Source organism: Netta rufina, assembly GCF_964035555.1.
Source record: "Netta rufina genome assembly, chromosome: 3".
Lineage (NCBI taxonomy): Eukaryota > Metazoa > Chordata > Aves > Anseriformes > Anatidae > Netta > Netta rufina.
Genome location: NC_140125.1, coordinates 97,851,260 through 97,875,749, shown reverse-complemented (window position 1 = coordinate 97,875,749; position 24,490 = coordinate 97,851,260). Strand labels below are relative to the sequence as shown.

Here is a 24,490-nt window from a genome sequence, read left to right as displayed (position 1 = left end):
GTTTTGGCAAAATCAAAAATTTACAGCTCAACTCCTCAATATCTGTAAGGCAGGCAATAGTTACCTTAAGGATTTAATCTGGTAAGTATTTCCTGAGGTTGCCTAACTCTCACTAATGAGACTGCCTATCAGAGATTTCTGTATTGCCTCCCACTTTGTCTCTGCCGCATTCAATGAGATATCATTGTCAATGGGACACTTTTAGCACCAGAAGCATATCTACCTTATGATTCAAACAGTATAGGCACAGTATTAAAGTGTGATCTCAATAGGACCTTTTCAAAGAATGAGCACCTTCAGGAGAAGGTCCCGAGCCCAAATCTGGATTCCATCATGGGACAGAAAAATAAAAATATGATGCTGCAATGTAGAATTTTCCTGTGCTCAGTGCCTTTACTAAAACCAATCTTGAACTGTGCAAATTTGAACGAAACCTGATGATAATGATAAAAAAGCTAGGGCCATAAAGATCTGAAACTGGGATTTTCTTATTTGCTGTGAGATTCTGGGGAATTGCTCTTTGGCTGTGCAAGAACTACAGAAACACAACATAGTTATGTCATCAGAACATATATTCACAAGAGAGAGAGAGAAAGAAAGAGACAGAAACAAATGCAGAAAGGAAAAAGTACTTTACCTCACTTTTAAATTGCCTTGCTGTGGTTGTCCATCATAAATTGACAGTATATCAAAATCTTCTTCGAGGGCAAAAGTATGAAATGACAATTGTATCCTGTTACGCTCTCCTGTGATAATGATCCATGTGCAGTTGGCGTAATTTGGATAACCATGAGGAAATCCAGGGCTTTCTATAGTACCATTCGGTCCCTGTACTAAACCTCCACAGTTCTGACCTGAAAAAGAAAAAAGCAAAATATTTATTTTAGTGTTTTCCCTCCCCCAGTGCATATTCTTACATGAGCAATTACATGGAAGCTTAATGCTATAATATTTTTTTACAAACACATTGTAAGATCACACACATTGTAAGAGCATTCTTCTCTCTGGATTCAAAACCCCTTTCCGGGATTTTCTGAGATATTTACCATCTTTTCATGCAATGAATCGTTATTACAGGTTATGTAGTATTAACTACATAACTCTTACTCATTCAGATTGGAAATTTAAGTATTAATCTTGATACCATAAATTCAATGGTTTGATAGTTTTAATGCTAGATAGTGTTCAAAGTTTTTTTGGTGAATGCCATTTACAAGGTTTTTATATAAACACTAAAGTATAAGAGTTTCTTCTGTTCTGAAACATGCTTTCAACACTGAGAGCAAAATGTAGACACACATTTATTATGCATGCTGTTGCAAACAACAATGATATTGTTGTACTTCGAAAACAGCCACATTTCTGTGGTGTAACATCTTTAGTGCTGTGTGTATTGTGATCAGGAAAGTGTTAATTTTTGTAAAGATTCTAAAATAATAACACTATGGATTTACTCAGCAGGTATTTCTGTCTGGTTTGTACATCCTACAAACCTTGTGCGAGTATGGTAGCTCATTAACAAGAAGTCCTCAGCAAGAAACCTTGATTTACAGTGCACACTCTTGTTAATTTCCTACTTGATTTTGTTAATCCCACACACAGTAGTTGTACTGGCTCTGAGCTGGAGAGAAGCATTAATGAAAGATTTGAAGAGAGAAAAGTTTAAGGACATTCTGTGCACTGTAATGCTTGGTTTATTACATGCATTTTAAGCACTTCAGAACAAGTATAATCCAAGCATTTATTGTTATACCTAAACCAGAAAAGTATTTCAGGCTGCAATTTTATTTTTAACTTCACAGTAGTAGGTCTCTGAGACTGAATCTTTCAGAGCAGTGCTTTCAAATGCTTGTGGGAGGTTTCCAAATTTTAATAGAATGGATTTAATAAAAGGGATTTGCTGTTAAAACTAAAGAACTAATAGGTAATCATTTTCTACTATATTCAAACATAAAAAACTCTAATGAATAGATAAAACGGCTGTAGGGATTTGGCAGATCTTTAAAGTAAAAATCTGCTCTAGTGTATCTACTGATCAATCCACCTTGCTTTAATAATTAAAAAAAAAATAATAATAATAATAATAAAAGATATTACTAAACATTCCTGAAGAACAAATGTATTACAATATTACAACAACACAGCATGAAACTTTCATTTATGTATGGTACACTGTAATTTGTCAGCATCCTTGTAGATTCTTGGCATTGTATTCCTCTTCCTACAACCACAACAGAAATGTCATACAAATGTCAGGGAGCAATTTTAAATAACTTAATTACTACAGAAATAATTTTCTGAAAACAAAAAAAAGTAATATTATAGTGACAGCCCACAACTCTACTGCACTAATGAGCTACTTCATGTCACCAACATCCATAAATTCATTTCTGTAAATCAAGTATGTATAAGCCATGCTTCTTTTCTACCACCCTGGTGTGAAAGGGTTGATTTGAAAGAGGAGAGCTATCAACTGCAAGTTAGAAATTTGCCTAAAATTTATCAAAGACAGAACCACTTTTAGGAGTGGAAATCTCTAATACTTGTGTATGAATAATGTAATATGATGTTAACTACATTTCGGCCTTCTGGCCAGACAAATTCCCCTCCCCAGCCTCTAAGGAAACATTTTGTTTCCTCTAAGGAAACACAGTTTGCTTAAGGTAAAACAGAAAAATTGCTGAGATTAGCAAATGAGTCTTTCCACCCCTAAAATGGCCCGGGTTCTGCTGCCTCCTTACAGAAGTACCTACTCGCATAATTTTTTCAACCATCAGTGATTGTTTCACTCCATCACATGCTCCACACACATTGCTCCTCAGAAGCCCCACTCAGCTGTCCAGGTTCTATTCCTCAACATATTTTAACAACTCTGATAAGCCCACACTTTGCCACCACCATGGTTATTTTGGTCCTGTTTAGGTTGAAAAACAAAAACAAAACAAACAAAAAACAAACAACCAAACAAAAAAACCCTCTTGCCTACATTACTGAAAAGGAACTAGAGAAGGAAGAGTGTATGGAGAAAGAGCAGTGTACTCTCTGGATATATTAATTTGAATTCTGAATCAGTGGATTTGAATTCTATAGTTATACTGAAATCTTTCCACATTTTAGTTTTATTCCAAAAGCCGGTGATTTGTTTGTTTGGTTGGTTGGTTTGGTTGGTTGGTTTTTGTTTTGTTTTGTTTTTTTCCTACTTACTATAGATTCAGGTTACTGTACATTATTCTCTGGAAAATAAACAAGCTAATGATAAATGAGGCAGCCAAAATTTCACCCGCATTTAACTTAATCATTCCTTAGCACCCAGAGCCCTTTCTTCCTCCGATTTGCTTTTGTTCTCCTCTCTCTGTATCCCTCTAGCTTTGAAAGTATTCATAAACATACTGCCCATTCACTTTGCAATCAAGAAGCACAAGGCAAAAGAGAACCATAAAAGAAAGTGATTGTTGTGAAGTGTTATTTAGGTTTGCTCTTAATTTTATACATTTATATGTAAATAAATATGTATAATATATATATTATAAATTATTATTACTATTATTATAAATATGTATAATATATATATGTGTGTGTAATATATATATATTTATTTTTCATTAAAAACAAAACAGAAGTGAACAACAGTCAAGGACACTGTAAGAGATGTGCAGCTCCAGGAAAGTGGCATCATTTTAGGTCCCTGCCTGGTTTAAACATGAAGCATTTTTACAGAGTGGTACTGGGGAAAAAACGATCTGCTATCTGTATAATACCTATTTTGTCAATAAATGTAAGTCTATAGCCTTTAGAACTGTCAAATGTTACACCTCTGCTGAGGAGTAAATGCAACATTAAATCACTTAGAATCCAAAAGAGAGATTCAGTAGGAGGATATACTTGGAGAAGAGGAATGAAGAGACTTACAAGTGACAGGTGGCAGCAAATTAGATGTGAGTTGGCAATGAAATACCACACAAAAAAATGCAATTTCTGACTGCAGAGACACCACAGACCAGTAATAGGACACTGATGAGATTAATTACAAACACTTTGTTTCTTATGGGTGCCTTAATAGCAGAAAGTGTCAACAAATTCCAGGGAATTCAGAAACAACAAAAAAGAGCAATTAAAGAAATTGAGCATACTGACAAGAAAATCTTAAAAGAATATTCATATTACCAGAGTTTAAACAGTTCTGCTGGGCTGAGCATAAGCACAACAGAAAATATAGGTTGAATATTCCTAAATACACCCTAAAAAGAATCTACCCATGCAATTCACTTAGTGAATTTTCACTTAGTTTTGGCCTCTGTGTCAAAAACGTGGCTTAAAAAATATATATATTGCCATTTTTCACGAGAAGTGCAGTCATTGATTGAGGAGATTATCAGTACAATGAATTACTTTAATATTAAAGGTGTAATAGGCTGCCAAGATTTTATTAGTATGACACCAAATCATTGTTTATATGAATGCAAACTATGCTATTAGCATTAATTTTCTGTCATATGTTGTCTGTAAGAAGATATTTCAGGACAGCTATTTTAACTTTATGATATGAAAAGGGTAATATAAGAAAACTAAAGCTCTCGGCTTGTAGTTGAAATTTATTAACATTGATTTCAACCTAAATGTTACCTTACAAAGGTTCTAAGCAGGACTATTTGCACCTGTTCAGGCACAACCTTTCTCAGTTGTTACCCATATGTTAAAATACATGAGGAAAACTTAATTTGCCTTAAGTGCTGAAGGTAAATAGTGGTAGAATCACTAGTAGAATTTAATACCACTTTGCCATGAGACTTAGAACAAATTGCAAAGTGCAAACATTATAAATATCTTCTAAAATTGGTCTTTTATTTTCTTGGACCTTTACATTTATCATAATTATATTTATCACATCTCATTTTACTAGTATCTAATAATTAGATCTACAGAAGTCCAGATTCATTTTTCAAGTGGTAAAGCCTATTGCAAAATTTTTCTACAATGAACAAACAAAAAGAAAGCCACTTCTTTTCTTAAGGTACATCACGTATTCTGTGGAAGACTGACACACTTATTACAGGTTTATATTTATATGCATACATGTACATATCTACACGCATTTGTAGAGCAATTTTTCAAGATACATCTATTTTGAACAAACAAAATATAAAACACACTATAGATAGTTATAAAGCCATTAAATAAGATCCTAAGATATTTTGAACAGTCACAGTAATGAAAATGAAGTCATAGAATCATAGAATATCCTGAGTTGGAAGGGACCCATAAGGATCATCAAGTTCAACTCCTGGCACCACACAGGTCTGCCCAAAAGTTTAGACCATGTGACTAAGTGCACAGTCCAATCGCTTTTTAAAATCAGACAGGCTTGGTGCAGTGACTATGTCCCTGGGGAGCCTGTTCCAGTGTGCAACCAACCTCTTGGTGAAGAACCTCTTCCTGATGTCCAGCCTAAACTTCCCCTGCCTCAGCTTAAAACCTTTCCCGCGAGTCCTATCACTCGTGTTTACAGAGAATAGGTCACCTGCCTCTCCACACCCCCTTGCGAGGAAGTCGTAGACCGCGATGAGGTCCCCCTTCAGCCTCCTCTTCTCCAGGCTGAACAGGCCCAGTGCCCTCAGCTGCTCCTCAGATGTCTTCCCCTCTAGGCCCTTCACCATCTTTGTCACCCTCCTCTGGACACTCTCCAACAGTTTAATGTCCTTCTTGTACTGCGGTGCTCAGAACTTTACACAGTACTCGAGGTGAGGCCACACCAGCGCAGACTAGAGCAGGACAATCACCTCCCTCAACTGAGTAGCAATGCTGTGCTTGATGCATCCCAGGATATGGTTGGCCCTCCTGGCTGCCAGGGCACACTGCTGGTTCATATTCAACTTGCAGTCGACCACAACCCCCAGATCCCTCTATGCGGGGCTGCTCTCCAGCATCTCATCGCCCAGTCTGTACATATAGCCAGGGTTGCCCCATGCCAGGTGCAGGACGCAGCACTTGCCTTTGTTAAACTTCATGCGGTTGGTGATTGCCCAGCTCTCCAATCTGTCCAGATCTCTCTGCAAGGCCTTTCCACCCTAAACAGAGTCCACAACTCCTCCAAGTTTGGTGGTGTTGGGAAATTTGCTCAGAACACCTTCTAGTCCTGCATCCAAATCATTTATAAAGACATTGAAGAGGACTGGCCCTAAAATGGAGCCTTGAGGGACCCCACTAGTGACTGTCCGCCAGCCAGATGTGGCCCCATTTACCACAACCCTTTGAGCCCTGCCTGTCAGCCAATTGTTCACCCATCGTATGATGTTTTTGTTAAGTTATATGCTGGACATTTTGTCCAGTAGGATCCTATGGGAAACTGTGTCACATTTATTCTTGTGACTGTTATGAGTAGGCTTCTCATTCCACAGGTACAGAAGAATGCAGTGATTATTATTGAGGCAAATAAAAGATTTTGATATCTGAAATTCTTAAAAAAACTTTCTCACTAATTCTAAGAACATTTCAAAAAGTGCCTTTCTTCCCCATTGATTAACACTAGATCCTATTATGATTAACAGTATTATAAACAAGCGTAACAAGAAAACGAAAACAGCTGTGCTAGACCAGATCAAAGGCTTATTTAGCTCAGTAGTTTTTCTCCAACAGCAAACCAAAGGAAGTTCCTAGGAAGAACTCCCCTCACCATCAAGATCCGCATTTCAGGGATGAACACATCCCAGAAGAGGAACACATTCCAGTAGCCTTACCTTTGTGTTTAACAGTCCTTGATAGATTTCTTTTCCACAATCTTGTCCAGTAATCCTCCACATTAACTTCTATGACCTTTAATGTATTGTATGAGGAATTCTAAAACATTAAAAACCCTTCTTTACGTTTGTTCAGTAGCTACTGTGTTAGGTTCGTTTGATGCCCCAATAGCACTTGTATGAAAAGAGAATGTATGGTTGACTCTGACTCTTATTGATGCTTTTGTGAGGAATGTTTTAACAATTCGTGTCCATAAAGAACAATTCTGTTTGAATCCTGTCTGCCTCTGGGCCCTGCACTGGCAATTTAATTCTTGAACCACAGATGCAGTGTGTCCCAGTCTCCCCCTCATTCTAGTCAATTTATCACTTCTTAAATTTATGAACCTGTTTGCTTTTGTTATTCCGGACTTCTATTTCTAACACTGCTATAGATGTGTCTGTGAATGGCTGGGGAAGAATGTTTTAATTACTCGTGTGTCTGGGAGTTTCAGAACAACTGATAACAACTAGTGACTGTTATGGGATACTATGTGGATCTTTGGTATCTGGTTAGGGGGGGCCAAGAGATAAAGAGGAAGGAGAAAGAAGCTGAAGGGCGGCTGGGAGACAAGACTTGAAGAAGATGTTCCGTAAACTTGGTATGGTGCCCAATAAGTACAAAGGTGGAGAGGAAGACTACGAGCCTTCAGCATGAAAGACCCCTAGAGACCCCCAGAAGAGACCCCAGAGGAGACTGCGCATGCTCCAGTAGGAGGGACTGCACCCCGGAAGCTAATTTTAATAATCTATTTTTTTTAGAAATAGTAATGAATATGTATTAGTCTAGGAGCATAAAAATCAGCTGCTTGATGTAACTGGTGTGCGTCCTGGTGGAGCGGAGACTCCCGGTGCACCCAGCGCTGTTTGCTTACCTCTATTCCTTTATATTCTTTCAATAAATCCTATTTTTTTATTTAATCCTAATTTGAATCCTGAGCCATTTATAACACTTTCTATGCCACTTACCATCTTATTGACCTTTGACAGATCCTTTTTTTTTTTTTTTTTTCCACATTAAAAAGTTCTACTTTATTTTGCTGTGCTTTGTACTACAGCCATTTTATCACCTTTCCCTGAACCCTTTTCCAGCTTTATTACACCTTTCATGAGACAGGGAGACCAGAACTTCTTGTAGTATTGAAAACACGGACAAACCATTTCCTCTCAAATATATTTCCTCTTAAACTACAAGTTACTACAGAATTAAATTATTGCTGATACTAATTCATGGTCCAATCTTGCCACAACGTGTTTTGAAATCATAGTGAAAAATAATTTGAGTATCTTGTTTAAATTTTAGGTAAACTTTATTTTTTCCTGAATAAAGCCCATGAGCTAAGTTGCTGCAACCTGAAAATGTGCAGACTTAAAAAAAAAAAAAAAAAAAAAAAATTATCATTGTTTACTTATTGTCCAGCATTGTTATATTCAAAAAAAAAAAAAAAAAAAAAGCAGACTGCTACTCAGTCTGCCCTCTTTGCTTTCTCCAGAGGTGCGGATGCATCATGAAGATGTCTCTTCATGACATCTTCATGCCCCTGCCTTGCTTTGCAGACAATTCCCTGCTAAACACACTACAGCATGAAGGAGATTGCAGTAGCTGGGCTGTGGGGCATGTCACTAGCCTGCTCTGCTGCCACACAGCCCTGGGACCGCTCACACTGTAGTGGGTTTACGTGGCAAGGTTTTGGTAGCCATATGGGGGCGATAGGGGTCCCTTCTGTGAAAAGAATCCAGAAGCTGCCCCAGGCTAGATAAGGGGCCTGCTGCTGGCCAGAGCCAAGTCAATAAGCGATGTTGTTTGTGCCTCTGTGAAAGGATATTTAAGAAAGGGAACCAACCAACCAACCAAAACCAAACAAACCAACAAACAAACAAAAACAACAACTGTGGTGGAACAGGAGCTGGAAGAACCAGCCCTGCAGACGCTAAAGTCAGCGCAGCAGGAGGGCAGGAGGTGCTCCAGGAGCTGGAGCAGAGGTTCTTTTGTGGCCTGTGGAGAGGCCCCTGGTGGAGCAGGCTGTCCCCCTGCAGCCCATGGGTCCCACATGGAGCAGATCTCCACGCTGCAGCCCGTGGAGGAGCCCCCGGTGGAGCAGGTGGATGTGGCCTGGAGGAGGCTGTGGCCCATGGAAAGCCCCCGCAGGAGCAGGCCCCAGGCTGGAGCTTCAGCCCGTGGAGAGGAGCCCACGCAGGAGCAGGGGGCCTGGGGGGAGCTGCTGCCTACATATGGGGGACCTGTGCTGGAGCAGTTTGCTCCTGGGGCATGGATCCTGTGGTACGGAGCCATGTGGGAGCAGTTTTTGAAGAGCTGCTGCCTGTGGGCAGCCCCCGCAGGCTCAGTTCGGGAAGGATGGAATCCCGTGGGATCCACATGGAGCCTGCACAGAGAGTGAGTGGGAGGGAGCAGTGGAGAAGTGCTATAGACTGACCACAGTCCCCATTACCCCATTCCCCTGTGCTGCTCAGGGGGGAGGAAGTGGAAGAGGGTGGAAGCAGGGGGAGGTGTTTTTGGTTTCTTTTGTTTCTTACTTCTCTTGTTTGTTAGTAGTAGGCAATACTTTTTACTATCTCCCTGCTCAAAGTCCGTTTTGCCTGTCACAATAATTGTTGAGCAACCTCTCTGTCCATATCTAAAACCTTGAGCCCTTTGCATCATATTTTTCTCCCCCTTTCCCTTTGGGAGAGTGAGAAACTGGCTGTGGTGGAGCTTGGCTGCTCACCTGAGTAAAACCACTACACACGCCATCACACCTCCCTGCCTGACAGTGGGGACAAGGGCAGAGAGCAGCACCGGCTGGGCACCACTTCTCATGGGTGGCTCTGCAATGAAGCAGCAACTCACGGACATCAAATGAGGTGGCAGAGTAGGACATAGGTGTGAGACATAAATAGGAAGTTGCAGGCTTAATCCCCCCTTCTCCCCCCTTCTCCTCTCTCTCCCTCCCCCCCCCCCCCCCCTTTCTTTTGCATTTCCATATTCTACCTTTCTGTTTTCCCCCCCAACTTCCTGTGTAAGCCCCCAGTATTTCCCTGCCTGCTACTGAGGGCCTGCAGGTCTGCTCCAGCCCAGCCAAAGATTGACCTCATTCTACCCTGTGCCTTTAATCTCTTCTCAATTAGTATACCCTGAAGCTTTCTTCTAAGCATGATATCGCCCACTAAAATTGTTACTTCCCAAATTAACTTCATTCAAGAACAGAAATGTCAAATGGCCAGAGCTGCACAAGCACTACTTTCTGAGGACTATTTTAAATAACAATTGGCTACTTCAAGCATCCTTTAAACATTAATTATTAAGTAAACCCCACAACACCATTAAAAGGCACTTTATGAGGAACTAATCAAATCAGAAAGTACCAAATTCTTTTTAACTTAGTTACTGCTGAAGATTTGAAGATTGCATTCACAATGGCAAGCCACGATCTTTGTTGGCAAAACTGAAATACTCCCCCAGTCGGCAAGGAGAGGACAAAGAGCTGTTAGAGAACACCTGCCTGCTTGCTGTCAGGCCCTGTTTGCTGTTATCTGCCACCCTTCAATGGCAGGACGAACTGATGCTGCAAAGCTCCAACACTACAAATATTTAGATGTATTCAAGACGGTCCCAGGCTAATGTGAAATGAGACCAGTGTGATTTTATTCATGATGCTCTTGCAAAACCCAGACAAAAATGTGTCATTTCAGGAGATAATAAATAAGTTTAATATTTAGTTATGGTAAGGTTATATGTTAAAAAAAAAAAAAAAAAAAAAAGAAGAAAGAAACAAACAAATAACTCATCACTGCATACACAAATGAGCAGAAAGTGGGGATAGCAGACAGGGGAGCCCAAACAACACTCTGTCCTAGCTCCTCCAGGCCCACCAGGAACCATCAACCCATCACAAGCCCATCTCCACAAGCCCAGGACAGGCAGGAACCCAAGTTAAGGATTCAGAGGAAGGGACACCCTGCCAAGGACTCTGTCACAGCTGTCCCAGGAGACCCTTAGCCTCAGCATCCCAGCATGAGACCCATCACAATGGGTCAAGAGCAGTTGTCCCAAACATCTTTCAAATCAAACTGGGAGTCACCGTCATTATAGGGTGCAAGGGAAGAACATTTTGGCATTGCACATGATTTACTATGGGATTTTTAGGGGAGGAATGAAAGTGGGAAAGAAAGGATTTAGATCACCTGGGGAGGAAAATGAAAGGGAAAATAGAGGAGTAAGGGGATATCAAGGGCTAGTCGTGCAAAGATTTTGCTCAAGGTTATGCTTGTCTGGTCATGCCCTGTGTCTGCTCAGCACACAGTCTGTCCTGTCTTGTAATTAAACTCCCATTTCTAACTCTTTTGCTGGGTGAGGGGACTCTGCTCATTATGCACAGGTATCTGTGTGCCAGCAATGGGAATGGGACCTGGGTCAGAGCCCACAACCCCATGGTGCCCTGGAGCAGGTGTGGGTTTGCGAGTGAGTGTGTGAGTGCTTGTAAAGATGCATCTGGATGAGACAGTGAGCAGGTGAACTGGCCCAGAAGCCAGGAGGAATGTGTCTCTGAGAGAGACTGTGGGGTTTGGGGGTCTCTAGGGTCAAAACACTTAGATCTGCATGTGTTCAAGGGTGAGACCATGGGGGGCTGGCTACCGGGGGACCAAAAGAGCTCAGCCCTGTGCGTATGTGTGTGCACATGTGCTTATGCATAGGTCTGAGAACCAGCAGCTGGAGTGGGGCTGTGCCCTTGGACTCTTATGCCTAGACACCAGCAACTGGGGACACTGGCATTCAGGGGCAGCTACTGGGAGACTGGAGGGAACCACAGTGTACATATGTCTCCATACTTTTGCCTCTAAAAGACCTTCACTTGGACCAGCCAGAGGTGAAACATGAGGAAGCCTGTCCAAACTCATGGGAGTACTGAATATGTTTGTCAACTTTGTAATTAGTAATATATATATATATAATATTATATATAATGTGATATATTATGTTATATATTATATATATATACCCACATGTACACACAGTGTATACATTTGTACTGTATGCATGAAGTCTACCAGGAATACCTGCTTGCCACTGGCTGGTTCTAGGGCATGGAGCTACTGCAGCATTGCCTCTATCAGTTGCCAGAATTGACCCTTCCTAACACAAATCAGTTTCTTCTGAATTACTATATTTTCTGTATCTTGGCTGCTAAAACTAAAAATTGAGGGAAAAATGGAAGCTACATTTCAAAATTTAGATTGATCTAATTTAAATACAGATTCATTCAATACTACAGTTTATGTGTGTGACCAATCTAGGACCTTAACTAGGACCATCTCACATGAGATGAACAGTTGGTAAATGCTAAAACGGGTGTAATAACTTTAAATTCTGAGGCAGGCATTCACAAAGTGACTGCAACTTCATCAGTCTATAAAAAGTTTTAAATTCAGATCTTATTTCTAGCCACAGGATATATATTCATTAATTGTGTTAATTAAACAGAAAAGCTAGTGTTTTCAAAGTCTCAGATTAATACTCTGTCAGGCAATAGCTTTGTGCACAATTATTTCCTATGTATATTTAAACCTTTATCCAGAACCCAACTGAAATTAAATCTTTGAGAAAGTTAAAGATTAATATTACTATTCAGCAAGAAATTCTCAAACGAATCCTGCCATAATGGTAGCTTTGCTGTGTACCAGAGCAAAACATCTTAATTGCTGGTATGTGGAAGTTTTTCTTTATTTTAATGAAGTTCTCAGTACTGAAATGCATATTATACATCAGCTGGATTAGGTTGCCATTACAAATTGAGAAAAAGATATTTCATGTTCCCTTTTCAATACTGAAACATGCAAAAGACCAATAAATCAGTATTCAAACAAGTTAATGTGGAAATAAAATGTAGCAAAATACATTTCTCTGCAGGAAAACATTTTTAAAGGGCTTTTAATGCTTTTTTAAAAATCCTGTCTACAACAGGATTTTTCTGTGCCAGAAAAATAAAAATACCATAATTGCTCTCTCAAGTTTAACAGTCCTTCCTTCTGACAAAGCAGTGAGTTCTTAGTTAAAAGAAACTGAATTATATGCAGTTTTTATTCTTTTTTCCTTCTAAAGCAATGATCTTAGCCTGGTAAAATAAAGTTCTTCAAACTGTCTTTGTTCTTCCTTTTCATTTACTCCAATTGTATTTAAGAGTCACCAAAATGAAGGAAAGAAAATGCATTGAAAAGGAGGAAAACAATGTGAAATACATTGGAGGTGGTGTTGAAAAAAGTTCTTTCAGAGAGCCTAAGATCCTATATTGTAAAACCCTGAGCTAATGACAGATTTAGTGCCCTTTAAAGCAAAACTATTCTTCATAGATGCAAACTCATTCTGCAGATGGAGATCACTGAAACCAGAGTGAATTTTATTTCTCTGTTTGCTTTTCTAAAATTAAGTAAAATAAATTCAGTCTTTAGGTAAACATCACTAGTACTGTTACAGGTGCTTAACAACAGCTGGTGAGAATGAGTGTGGCATAGCTAAGGTAAAGCGATGATCTCATTGTTTGTGTAACACTAAGGCAATAATCCCAATTCTTTTCCAAAATTCACTGGAATAGGAGCAACTCAACTGCAGGCAAGCTACTTTGAGAACAGAGACATCTTGGTAGGACCTTTTGATTTCCCTTCTGCTAGACTCCTGTAACAGAAGATAACTGTCTGTACTAAATCTGATTACTTCAGTCTTGTCACTTTGACTTTCATTTTTTATTGATGCCACTCTCCCATACCACTTCATTGATAGCCCTGCTCACATATCAGGATCCTAGAACAGGTTTTTTATTACCACCTCTATCACTGGATGCCTAAATCATGAGGCTGAGAACTGTAATGCAGTTCAAGCAGTTTGGTTTTATATTAGAAGAGCATATTGTCAGAAAGCCCAATTCTGAAAAGTGGGAAAATCCATGTGTCTCATTATAATTGCTCCATGAGTATCATCTGCTTCAACTGTTTTTTCTTCCCTGTCAGTTATTATTTTGTGCATCATTTCTGTTATCCTGCAGGCTTTCCAGCATTTTCCCATCCTTAAAATCTGTGTGACCTTAGAATCTGTCCAGGAAAGTTTTCAAATTTGTTCATCTCTGCTACTTAAATTCATTCATTTCTTTGCATTTAAAACAGAACCTCTTAGTTCAGTGTTCTTCAATTATCAGTGCAGAGTCAACTGACATCAACTGAGAAGGACAAATATTACCTTCCAAATTAGATTGCTAAGTTATAGCTTGGAGAAAGAGAATGAGTGGCAATAAATTCTTTAATAGTCATTAGGGATGTTTCACTTTAAAAGATGGAAGAGTTATTTTTAGAATTGGACATAAAAAGATCAGATGATATTACGTTAGAGTTGAGGGTTAAAACAATCACCTTTGCTGAAACAAATGCATTTAGAAGGAAGAATTTTAAGTTTTGCATTAAAAATGTTGTTTTACAAATCTACTGCAAGAAATCATTTATTGTTCTGGAAAACTACGGTTCTCTTTATTTCATGTCACTTGAGAACTTTCCACTTTTATTTGTATTCATTTATTCACACTGACTATAATTTTAGGGCTCTGGGCATAGTTTAGTAGCACCATTAATATGAGTTCACACTGGATATCTGCTGTTCTTTTCATTACCTAAGTACAATCAAAGTAGTTTTATTTGCAAGCCAGACAACAGCTTTACAGCTGTTTATGTGATCTCACATAACCACAAATCATGTTACTAAATGCCAATGGACAAGACTGACTGTTCTTTCTGAAAAATTGACTCTTCTATATGACCAAAATAGGCTAGATATTAGGGACTATGTGACAATACCAGTCTATATACTGACCCTTACCCTCTAACATTTTTGGAGCTCCCCTAGAATATTTTCCCTTTAATGTTTGTACTGAAACGTTCTTTAAATACCTAACTTCATGTGAGTGAGCAAAGCCATTTACTCAAGCAGGGACACTAATAACCTTAAAGTTGTAATGAATATCCATAAGGCAGAAAAGAAAGAAAAAAGTTACTTTTTAGAAGAAATTTCATGTGCTGATCATTTTTTATAATAGTTTTGGACATTAATTGGCAGGTATGCTAAAATATTTGTGATAGCAGCATGATATCCAAAATATCTGCATGTATATATTCAGGAATAAGTTTGCTCCCCCTGGCATACTTACTAGCTTTTTGAAAAGAGTTTTCCCTGCAGTTTGATATATTGCTTCTTATTTCTGTGCAAAATGGAAGCAATTGGGCTTATTATGTGGATTCTAACACGTTTCTGTGTATTCAGTGTAGTCTGAATACATCTTATTCCTCAAGGTTGTCTCTATCTTCTGTATTTAGCAGAGTTATCTTAATATTGAAAATGTGAAACATTCCTCTTGACAGTTGTATTATTTGCATACACATAATTGTGCTTATTAGCTAGATTTTATTACATGTGGGTACTATTACATATGGGTACTATTGCCCTATGAAATGTACATTGTACATATAAGAATTCTGCTATGAAAAATTAACAGAGCAAACAATATTACTTCTTTAGTGAAGTTAGATATAATCAAAATATAGGTAACATGACAACACGTGCATGTGTGAAATATGAAATTAATTGCATTTTTATGTTAACAAAAAGACACAACCAAATAATAATAATAATAATAATAATAATAAATAAATAAATAAATAACATACAATCTATAACACCTTTTATTCATGACAGTACCAGGGTGGGAATGCCACAACAGACACATATTCCCCAGTGATTATAAAGTACAGCTGCCAGAGACCATACATGAAATGAACTGACTTGTTCTAATAATCTTGACCGCAGGGAATTTATTACCTTAGCTTTTGTATCTTACAGATATGTTTGTATACTATTAAAGTTAAGTACTGAGGGTGATAGAGCTCCTGAGCCTGCATCATGAAATCAGTAACTGTAATTGATTCACGGTAATATTCAGAAAGGAGTAACTAAACACTGTCTTGCACTATCAGTAACAAACAGAAATGCATGAAAAACTACAGGTGTGATTCAGCATTGCTCTAAATCCTTGGCTTTATCTACACTGATTCCAATGGGTGCCAAAATGTTGCCAGTCTGATTTGGTGCCTTCAATTCATACTGGAGTAAATAACTGAAGAAAGAATTAGATATCTTTCTGTACATACATAAGATCAAGTTTTATTTCTACCATAATAAATACATTTCATTTTTATTTTTTTTCCATTGTGTGTATCTCAAAAAATTTATTTAGATCTGTAAACAATAGCATGTAATGTTGTGAACTGTGACAGAAGAAATGCTGTTAACATTTTCTTTAAGCTGCAGCTGATTAGGATACTTCCTAAAAAGAGTTATCTATTTCTGTATTTTTAATGATAGATATACTATATCTAATTATTAATTAAACACAGCGTATGATTCATATAGGTTACAGAAATAAAAGTTTACACAATGAATTGAATTCAAATAAATGAAGAAACTGAAATGATACTACAAATTTGAACTGTAAAACACTCAAGACTATATTTATGATCTTACCTACAACAAGAAATGATTCTTCCTCACAACACAACACCTCATCACATACTGCGATTTTCAGAGATACGCTGCTTATATAATATAATTGTTTCTTATAGAATTCAGATGGATGCTATTTTTATATATCCAACTGAAAAATCACCCAAACACTCAGCTATTTATGCAAGGTGAAGCACATGAAATTAAAGAAACTGAATTTATGTTCTGCAAATTTTCATCTGGTTTCTGCCCTCACATACTGCCTCTACATGATAACACACAACACTACAAGAGACTAGTTCTGAAATGGATTGCTCAAAGCATTTCTTAATCCTTGATTAAGTCATATTTAAAGCATATTTGAAATAAGCAGAAGAGATCTACTTCTTGCTGGAATATTACAAGCAATATCCTGTTATGTTCATCTTACATTAAATACTGCACAAAAGAAAAAACTGTCTGTATCACTGACATCCTCAGGAGCCTCTGTGATTGACAGAAAATGGACAGCCAGAATAAGCACAGCAAGTAGATGCTATTCATACTGGCACTGCTAAGGTCGGTTCTGCCAGGGTCAGTGAAATGGAGGCTGATCTGCCATGTCAGTGCCAGGTCTGCGGTGCAGAACAGTCCTTGGACCTGCAAGCTATTCTAAAGCACAGTCACTTCTCCCACAAAACAACATGGAGACAGGTTTCTCTAGGACAATTTCTATTTACTACCTATCTGAGATAGATATACTTATGGCTCTTTCTCTGTAAGTATGCCAATTCCAGTAATTTTCAGGGCAAGGTTGTTTCTCTAATTACTTTGAAATAAAAGCATTGATAGCTATGATAATCAAGGAATATAATTTTAATTGAAATAGGTGACATATGAGGGTATGGGGAATGGGAGGTCCTAGCCTCTCTGAACAATAACACAGTGTCTCTCTCTGACCAGAATTGTCCAGGGCGTGACCACACTCCTGTTGTAGTTAATGATAAGGCTTCCACAGAATTCAGGGAGAGAGGGATCAAGTCTGCATGTAAAGACTGAGATCATGTATCTGGTCTGCTTCCAGAAAGAGACACAAAATTTGAGAGGGAGACTATTGGCATAGCTCAATAGAAATTGTGGACAATTTCTATAGAAAAAGAAAAAGTGGACATGCCTTTGGGAGTACATGCATGCCCATCAATAAGAGCAGGATAAGACTTCAAAATGTTAGCTTTTACTCATGTTACGTCAGATTGCATTATGTCATGCTGCCTTACATCTCATCTGACAAGCACACTTCTGTTACAAAACAAACATAACAAGACAGAGAAAACAGCAGTGATTGGAGAAGAACATGTTTATTTTAGTTGAGGTGACTAGTCAATTAGCCGTTACTATAAAACAAACTTTAACTCATTTAAAATGCTTCTTGTCCCTTGAACTAAAAAAACTTGCCAACGTAGCACTTTTTATACAACCGACTATGAATTATTAATTCTGTCCACATTGTACTAGTTATTAGATTACAGCTGCATGATGTACTGTTGAAATTTGGAAAGCGCTCACCTCTAGCATGGTCTTAGCACACCTGACTCCCTATTTAGAACTTTCCTTACTCAGGGGGGAATACAACCATATATAGAGAGAAAACATTGACCATAAGGCTCTTGTGGCAGAAACTGTAAAATTGAATTTTCCACAGTTGTTTGCTGGACAGACAACCAAATGCTGTTTCATGCTTCAGCTGAAACACAGTAACTATAATATCCTCTCTGTGTCACTGTAACCTATACTTGAAGAAGATTTATAATTTACAGTAGGCTTGTCAGCTGGAGTCATTCAGTCCATACAAACAATACTGTTACAATGTCATAGAAAAAAATAATGAAGTATTAGCATACCTTGAAAATCATAGAATCATTAAGGTTGAAAAAGACCTCCAAGATCATTGGGTCCAACTGTCCCCCAACCACCAATATTACCCACTAAACCATGTCAAAATGCCACAATAAATGTAAGTTTCACAGCACTCTACAGTTTATAATCATAATTTGGTGATGACCAACTCTATTACAAATAATAATAAAAAAAAGGAAGTTTTTTGTGATTCTTACCATTTGATATAATAGGTATTTTTTCATGTTTGCATTTACAAAATGTTGGTTATTTAGGCTATTAAAACATCCAGAGCCAGGAAAAATAACATCAAAAGTCACGTATCAAAGTATAATCACATTACCGTCATGGCAGTTGGAGAACATGAGACACCCTGCCACTTTCCAAATCTACTCTTGATGTCATTTCTTAAAGAAAATGCTATCAACAGAACAGGTTTATTATTAAATATCTTTGATTTATCTCAGCATTGCCCTCTTCAAGCCAAATGTCTGTGGATTTTCAGTTGATATAAGCTGTCATGTCTTCACTAACTACATCACATCAGATCAGCCATAACACTAATTGAAGTCCCAGTACATAGGCTGATTCTGCCATCCATCTTTCCTCCTTCCGATCTTCCTCCCTCCCTCCCTCCCTCCCTCCCTCCCTCCCTCCCTCCCTCCCTTCCTTCCTTCCTTCCTTCCTTCCTTCCTTCCTTCCTTCCTTCCTTCCTTCCTTCCTTCCTTCCTTCCTTCCTTCCTTCCTTTCTTCCTTTCTTCCTTTCTTCCTTTCTTCCTTTCTTCCATTTTCAAATTCTTATTTGGTAATGACATTTTATGATTTACTCTTGAATTTGATCTTTTAATGATACCCTGTTAATTACCTTGGTATTTCTTTCTGTTTCTAAGGCAAAATACTACATATGCAATTAGTAATCAAAGAAAGAGCAAGGAAAAGGTCTGGCTGTTTACTGTACTTGTTAAAGCTTTTTCTAGCTTCTCTGGTTGTTTAGTTGCATAATGGATACAACAGATACTGAATGTGAGCTGCTATTTCACTTGCATTGCTTTACAGAAAGGCTACTGAACTTTACAGAATTGCAGAAAGACTTGGCAGTGCTGAGAAATTCCAAGCAACACAGGTACATGACTGCCATGTCAAAGTAAAGCCCAATTTTATACACAAAGCAATGGTCTCTAAGCTACCTATTAGGACTCAGAAATATTGCAGTGTTGAAATAATGTGTTCATGACTCTTAAGAGTCAAAAAAGTGAACAGAATGTTTGAATGCATTAAGGTTAGAGGAAATAAACCACATGTCCTATTATACCCTACATGTGCTCACTGTCTAATCTGAGTTCTGCGTACAGGTTCAGGCCCACAATCTTATCAGAAAAGGTGCAAATATGAACTCTAAGGATGATTGAAGGTATGAAAGGTATTGAAGTCTTTCTTCCGTAGAGGAAGACTAAATACACTCAAATTTTTCAGCCTTCGGAAAAGACAGCTGAGGGCTGAGGTGAAAAGTAAAGGCTTTCTCTGTTCTCAGTTTTTCTTTCTTTTGTTTTTATTACTCAAAATTTTCTTTCTGCTAAGAAGTTCAAAAAAAAAAAAAAAAAGGAGATGTATTTTTACCTAGTGCATAACTAAACTGTGGAATTCATTTCAACCTGAAAGCAATTAGACGATAGCAAAAGGAAAAAAAAATCTAAGTATTTCAAAAGGAAAGATACAACTGTTGTTCAGAAAGTCCCTTAGTCACACATTTCTCAAAGAAGGGAGATATATTTTGGGAATTATGCTTACTGTTCTTACAGTTTTTCTTTGTATCTGCCATTAGCCAGGGATGTAAATAAAATACCAGACATAGGGACAGATCCCCTATACGCTTCATGCTAGTCTCACGGAGATACCACTGAAGGGAGAATACCCCATGGCACTCTTCAAGCATTTCAGGCTACCCAAGTCAGATTTTGAATAAAATCAAATTAATATTTTCAGTGATTTAACACTTCTATTCTCCATCAAAAGACATCAACAAGTTGTCCATTATTAGGGAGGATATCAGCTATTCCTAAACTTTGGATATTATTGCCTTCATGGAACATATTTACATAGCTAGCATACGTTTATTTCCCTTTCTTTATGAGACTTTTCTTTGTCTTTTGAGAATTAAGTGGAAATATAGATATATTATTAATAGCCAGGCTGATTAACACTAATAGTACCCGATCAATAGTAGTAGTTATAGTAGTTATTACTGAATTTCTTGATCTGCACATTTATAATAAATAGGATTTTCAAAATTCCCATGAAGCATTCATACTACATGAGCTTTGACAGAGCTAATATTTGCATAAATTATTTTTATTATTGTTTGTCCCAATAGGAAGCAAGTGAAAGAACTACATGCCCATGAATTAGATTGCCACCATGAGACTATGCTAAGCAGTAATTTATTTCTATTCAATAAGAAACAACAGCTTCTATGAATGTAACAACAGTTTGGTCCCTAATTTTCATGGATCCTGTTCACTAAACAGCATCTATTAGTTTGCAAGACCATGTCTATTTTATGCTGACTGTTCTAAATATGCCATTTTTATATATGCACAGACACCGTGAATCGTACAATGACCTTAGAAAATTCATTTTGGATTTTGCCATTCGCATAAGTGAATCTTCCTTACGCATAAGCATCTCCCTTATGAAGAAAGGCTGAGGGGGCTGGGTCTCTTTAGCTTGGAGAAGAGGAGACTGAGGGGTGACCTCATTAATGTTTATAAATACATAAAGGGTGTGTGTCAGGAGGATGGAGCCAGGCTCTTCTCAGTGACATCCAATGATAAGACAAGGGGCAATGGGTGCAAGCAAGAACACAGGAGGTTCTACTTAAATAGGAGAAGAAAATTCATGGTGGGGGTGGCAGAACACTGGAATAGGCTGCCCAGAGAGGTTCCTTCTCTGGAGACATTCAAAACCTGCATGGACTCATTCCTCTGTGACCACCTCTTGGTGTTTCTGCTCTGTCATGGGGATTGGAGTAGATGGTCTTTAAAGGTCCATTCCAATCCCTAACATTCTATGATAAGAATGATATAATTCACTTACTGAACTAGCTGGACTAGCAGTAAGTAAATTGCAGAAGGCCACAAGACAAAAAAAAAAGTTTAGAAAAATATCAGTGATTGACAGTAATTTTACTGAAATATTTTCCCCACAAAGACAAAAATCTGTATTATTCAGGGCACAGAACACACATTTTTCTCATGAAGGAATGAAGTCTGGTATTACAGCTTAGCTCTTCAATTAGTCAATTAAGACACAGCAAGTTATGAAATAATTGGATAATAGCCAACTGCACAGTGGGAGAAAGTGTCTGAAACCTTGAAATACTCAGCATGGTGGGAAGATATTCCTTGAAGCAAAACTTACATGAGACTGCTGTTTTCATATATAATCTGCTCTAATGCATTTACCTTTCAAAAAGGTTAGTGACTGAGATGGTTGACAAAATCCCAGAGCTAAACACAGTTTTTCCTTATGCTGTATGCATACAGAACCATGAAACCAATGTATGCTGAACCATGAAATTATTGTATGCCCAAAGTACAGACAAGAACTTGCTTCTTATAAAAGTAATTGCACTGAAGGAAATAAGAGTAGAAGGACTTTTCCAGCATTTCCCAATTGTGAGAGCTTCTATAATATCTGTGTAATTAAAGACCTGACTGAACCAGTATTTCTAAAGCAAGCATTTGTAGGTGACATATTTCTGCAGGTTTACCTTATATATAAGAGCTGATAACCTATGAGTAAGATGTAACAAAACTATTTAGACTTCAAATAGAAAATAAAGAAAATAGTAATAAATATAATATTTTGTGAATTTATGGTTTGTTTTTAGTATTTCAAATCTTGACTTCCTCTCCAGGATAACAATACCAAATTTTTACTAACCTTCTGATTCTTCTAAAAACAGAGATCTTTACTGGGCCCTTTTTGTTTAGCATTGAGAAAAGTTGTCAATGAAAACATTCCCAAAGGAATTCCATATGTACAAATCTTTTGATTTGAGTTCATAAGATATTCATCAAGGACATCTACAGTGATGAGTTTGTTTTTATTGCACTTGTTTCTGGTGCTCATAACTTAGTCAAATATCAGCATTCCTTAAAAAAGTGGCATGACACTTAAGACTGTTTCCTTCCAGTTTCTAGACTAATATTAAAATTTTCTATTTCACCTGAGTATTCAAGTACTGTATGTATTTCTTTATCTTGTTCTACCTCAGGAAAAAAATAAGAAATAAAATAAATAGTTATGCTTAATTTGAGAATAAGGCTAGAGGAAAATATTTTTTTGTGTTAAACTCTGTCTGGGAGATGGAGTGACTATGTCCCCACTAGCTATAGGAAAATATAGCTAAAACAGAGTTTGCCAGAAAACCTAATATTTTGTGTTTGTATTCTAGTTTTAGAACAGACAATATCTTCACTGATTCCTTCCTCACTGAGAATGGTCAATCCCACTTACTTTCTGGGACAGAACAGATCATGTGTATACCTCTTTCTCACACATTAATTATTCATATCCCAGCCCAACTGCATGAAGGCTCAGAATGACTTCTTTGTCCTGGCTTCTCTTCCATTTGCTGTGGATTGAAGTGGAGTATGGTATCATAAATAGAGTCTTTGCATCTCAAATAAAACAAACAAACATAGTGTGCATGAGTACAATATATAGAGAAAAATAAATAAATAAATAGATAACTAGATAAATAAATAGATAAGTAAATAAAAGCGAGAAAACAAAAAAAAGAATGAAAACACTGAACATTAACAAGTACCAGGGTGAAGAACTAGAACCACAGAGGGGAAGACTACAACAAAGACAGGCAAAAGATTTGTTAGGGCTTTTTTGGTTTTTGCTTTTAAAAATCTGGGGAAAAAATAAAAAAAAAAAAATATATATATATATATATATTTATGCCCAAGCCCATTAAAATTGTAAAATGTAAAAGAATACAAAAACTGATGCTTTTGTGCACTCTTTGTATGTAGTCTTTATTCATATTCATCTTTTTAAAAATTCTCTCTTTACATTCAATCTCCACCCATTACTCAGCCACTCCTCTTTCTTCTCAGCCATTCTCATTATGTCCTTACATTATGTCATTCCTTACATTCTCATTATATCCTCCTCAAAACAATAACAATTCTTTTTCATACAAATAGGCAGCCTAAAAGAGCAGCAGAAGATCAAAGTAAATTCTAGAATTTTTACCTAGGTCATTGCAACTTTGTTGCTTCACTTCCTCCAAATCCTTGCCATGATAGAAAATTCAAAGTAGACTTATTAAACACTCAGGTTCCTTTAAAGAGAGATTACAATTTCCACATAAATAGAAATGTGTCTGGGAAATACTCAGAAAATACTATGAAAAAGGATGCAACAGCTTCTGCTCCTCTATAGGAGTTTATGCACCTGTCTCAGAACAGCATCTAAGGTTTAACTAACTGAAGCTGCAAGCTAAGCAGAGCACATACTTTTTCAAAGTATTAAAAATACAGGAAAACGTCCTTGGTCAATGTCTCCAGTCACAATTCAGTAACATATTAAATTCTCATTCAGACTTGACCTAGATCCAAGTCTCATTCCTAACTGACCTCTTAGTTTTAGCTATCCAACCCAGAATGCAGAACATCTAAGATCCAGGACCTAAGTGTCCAGTTAGCAGGGTTTCAGCTGAAATCCCTTGGAAATAAATGAACAATTATGAAAATGTAAAATGCCCAGGATACCCCTACTCTTATTACAAGACAAAGTGCCTGTACTTTTGTAGTGGGAGTGCAGTATACACTGCATGTAGCTATCCTTCATGTCTTTAATGTAAAGACAGCCTAAAAATATTTTTTTCTCAATATGAAGTATACTTGTCTTTCACAAACATACTTCTAGGTTTAACAATGTGTTCTAGAAGACATTTCAGTATTTAACCTCATTTCTTTTCATTACAACTCAGACAAAAAGCTTTAGAAACAGTACCCAAAGATATACTACTAGTTGGCAAAACAGCAATTCTTTTTTTAAAAAAAAAAATATATATATACTTATATATATACTTATTTGATACTTTTTAATAGTTATTTTAATACTCATTTTTAATACTTATTTAATACTTTTTTAATACTTATCATCCATAATTTAGAGACTCTACAATATGTCTTTTTTTTTTTTTCTTTTTTTTTGAGGGTGGGCTTTGTTTTCTAAAGAAAAAAATCACATTTAAACATTCAACACTAGAAAATATTAGATATCACGTTTT

General features: G+C 37.3%; 1 protein-coding gene across 1 annotated transcript in view; it reads right to left on the bottom strand.

Annotated features, from left to right (window-relative positions):
* Positions 1-24,490, bottom strand: part of CSMD1 (CUB and Sushi multiple domains 1) — a gene marked incomplete at both ends in the record, with an annotated part of 1,174,241 nt that overhangs the window by 947,481 nt on the left and 202,270 nt on the right. The window contains one exon of the mRNA XM_084285255.1: positions 638-854. Within this exon, the coding sequence (XP_084141381.1) occupies positions 638-854 (217 nt within the window). The remainder of the gene's footprint in view (positions 1-637; positions 855-24,490) is intronic.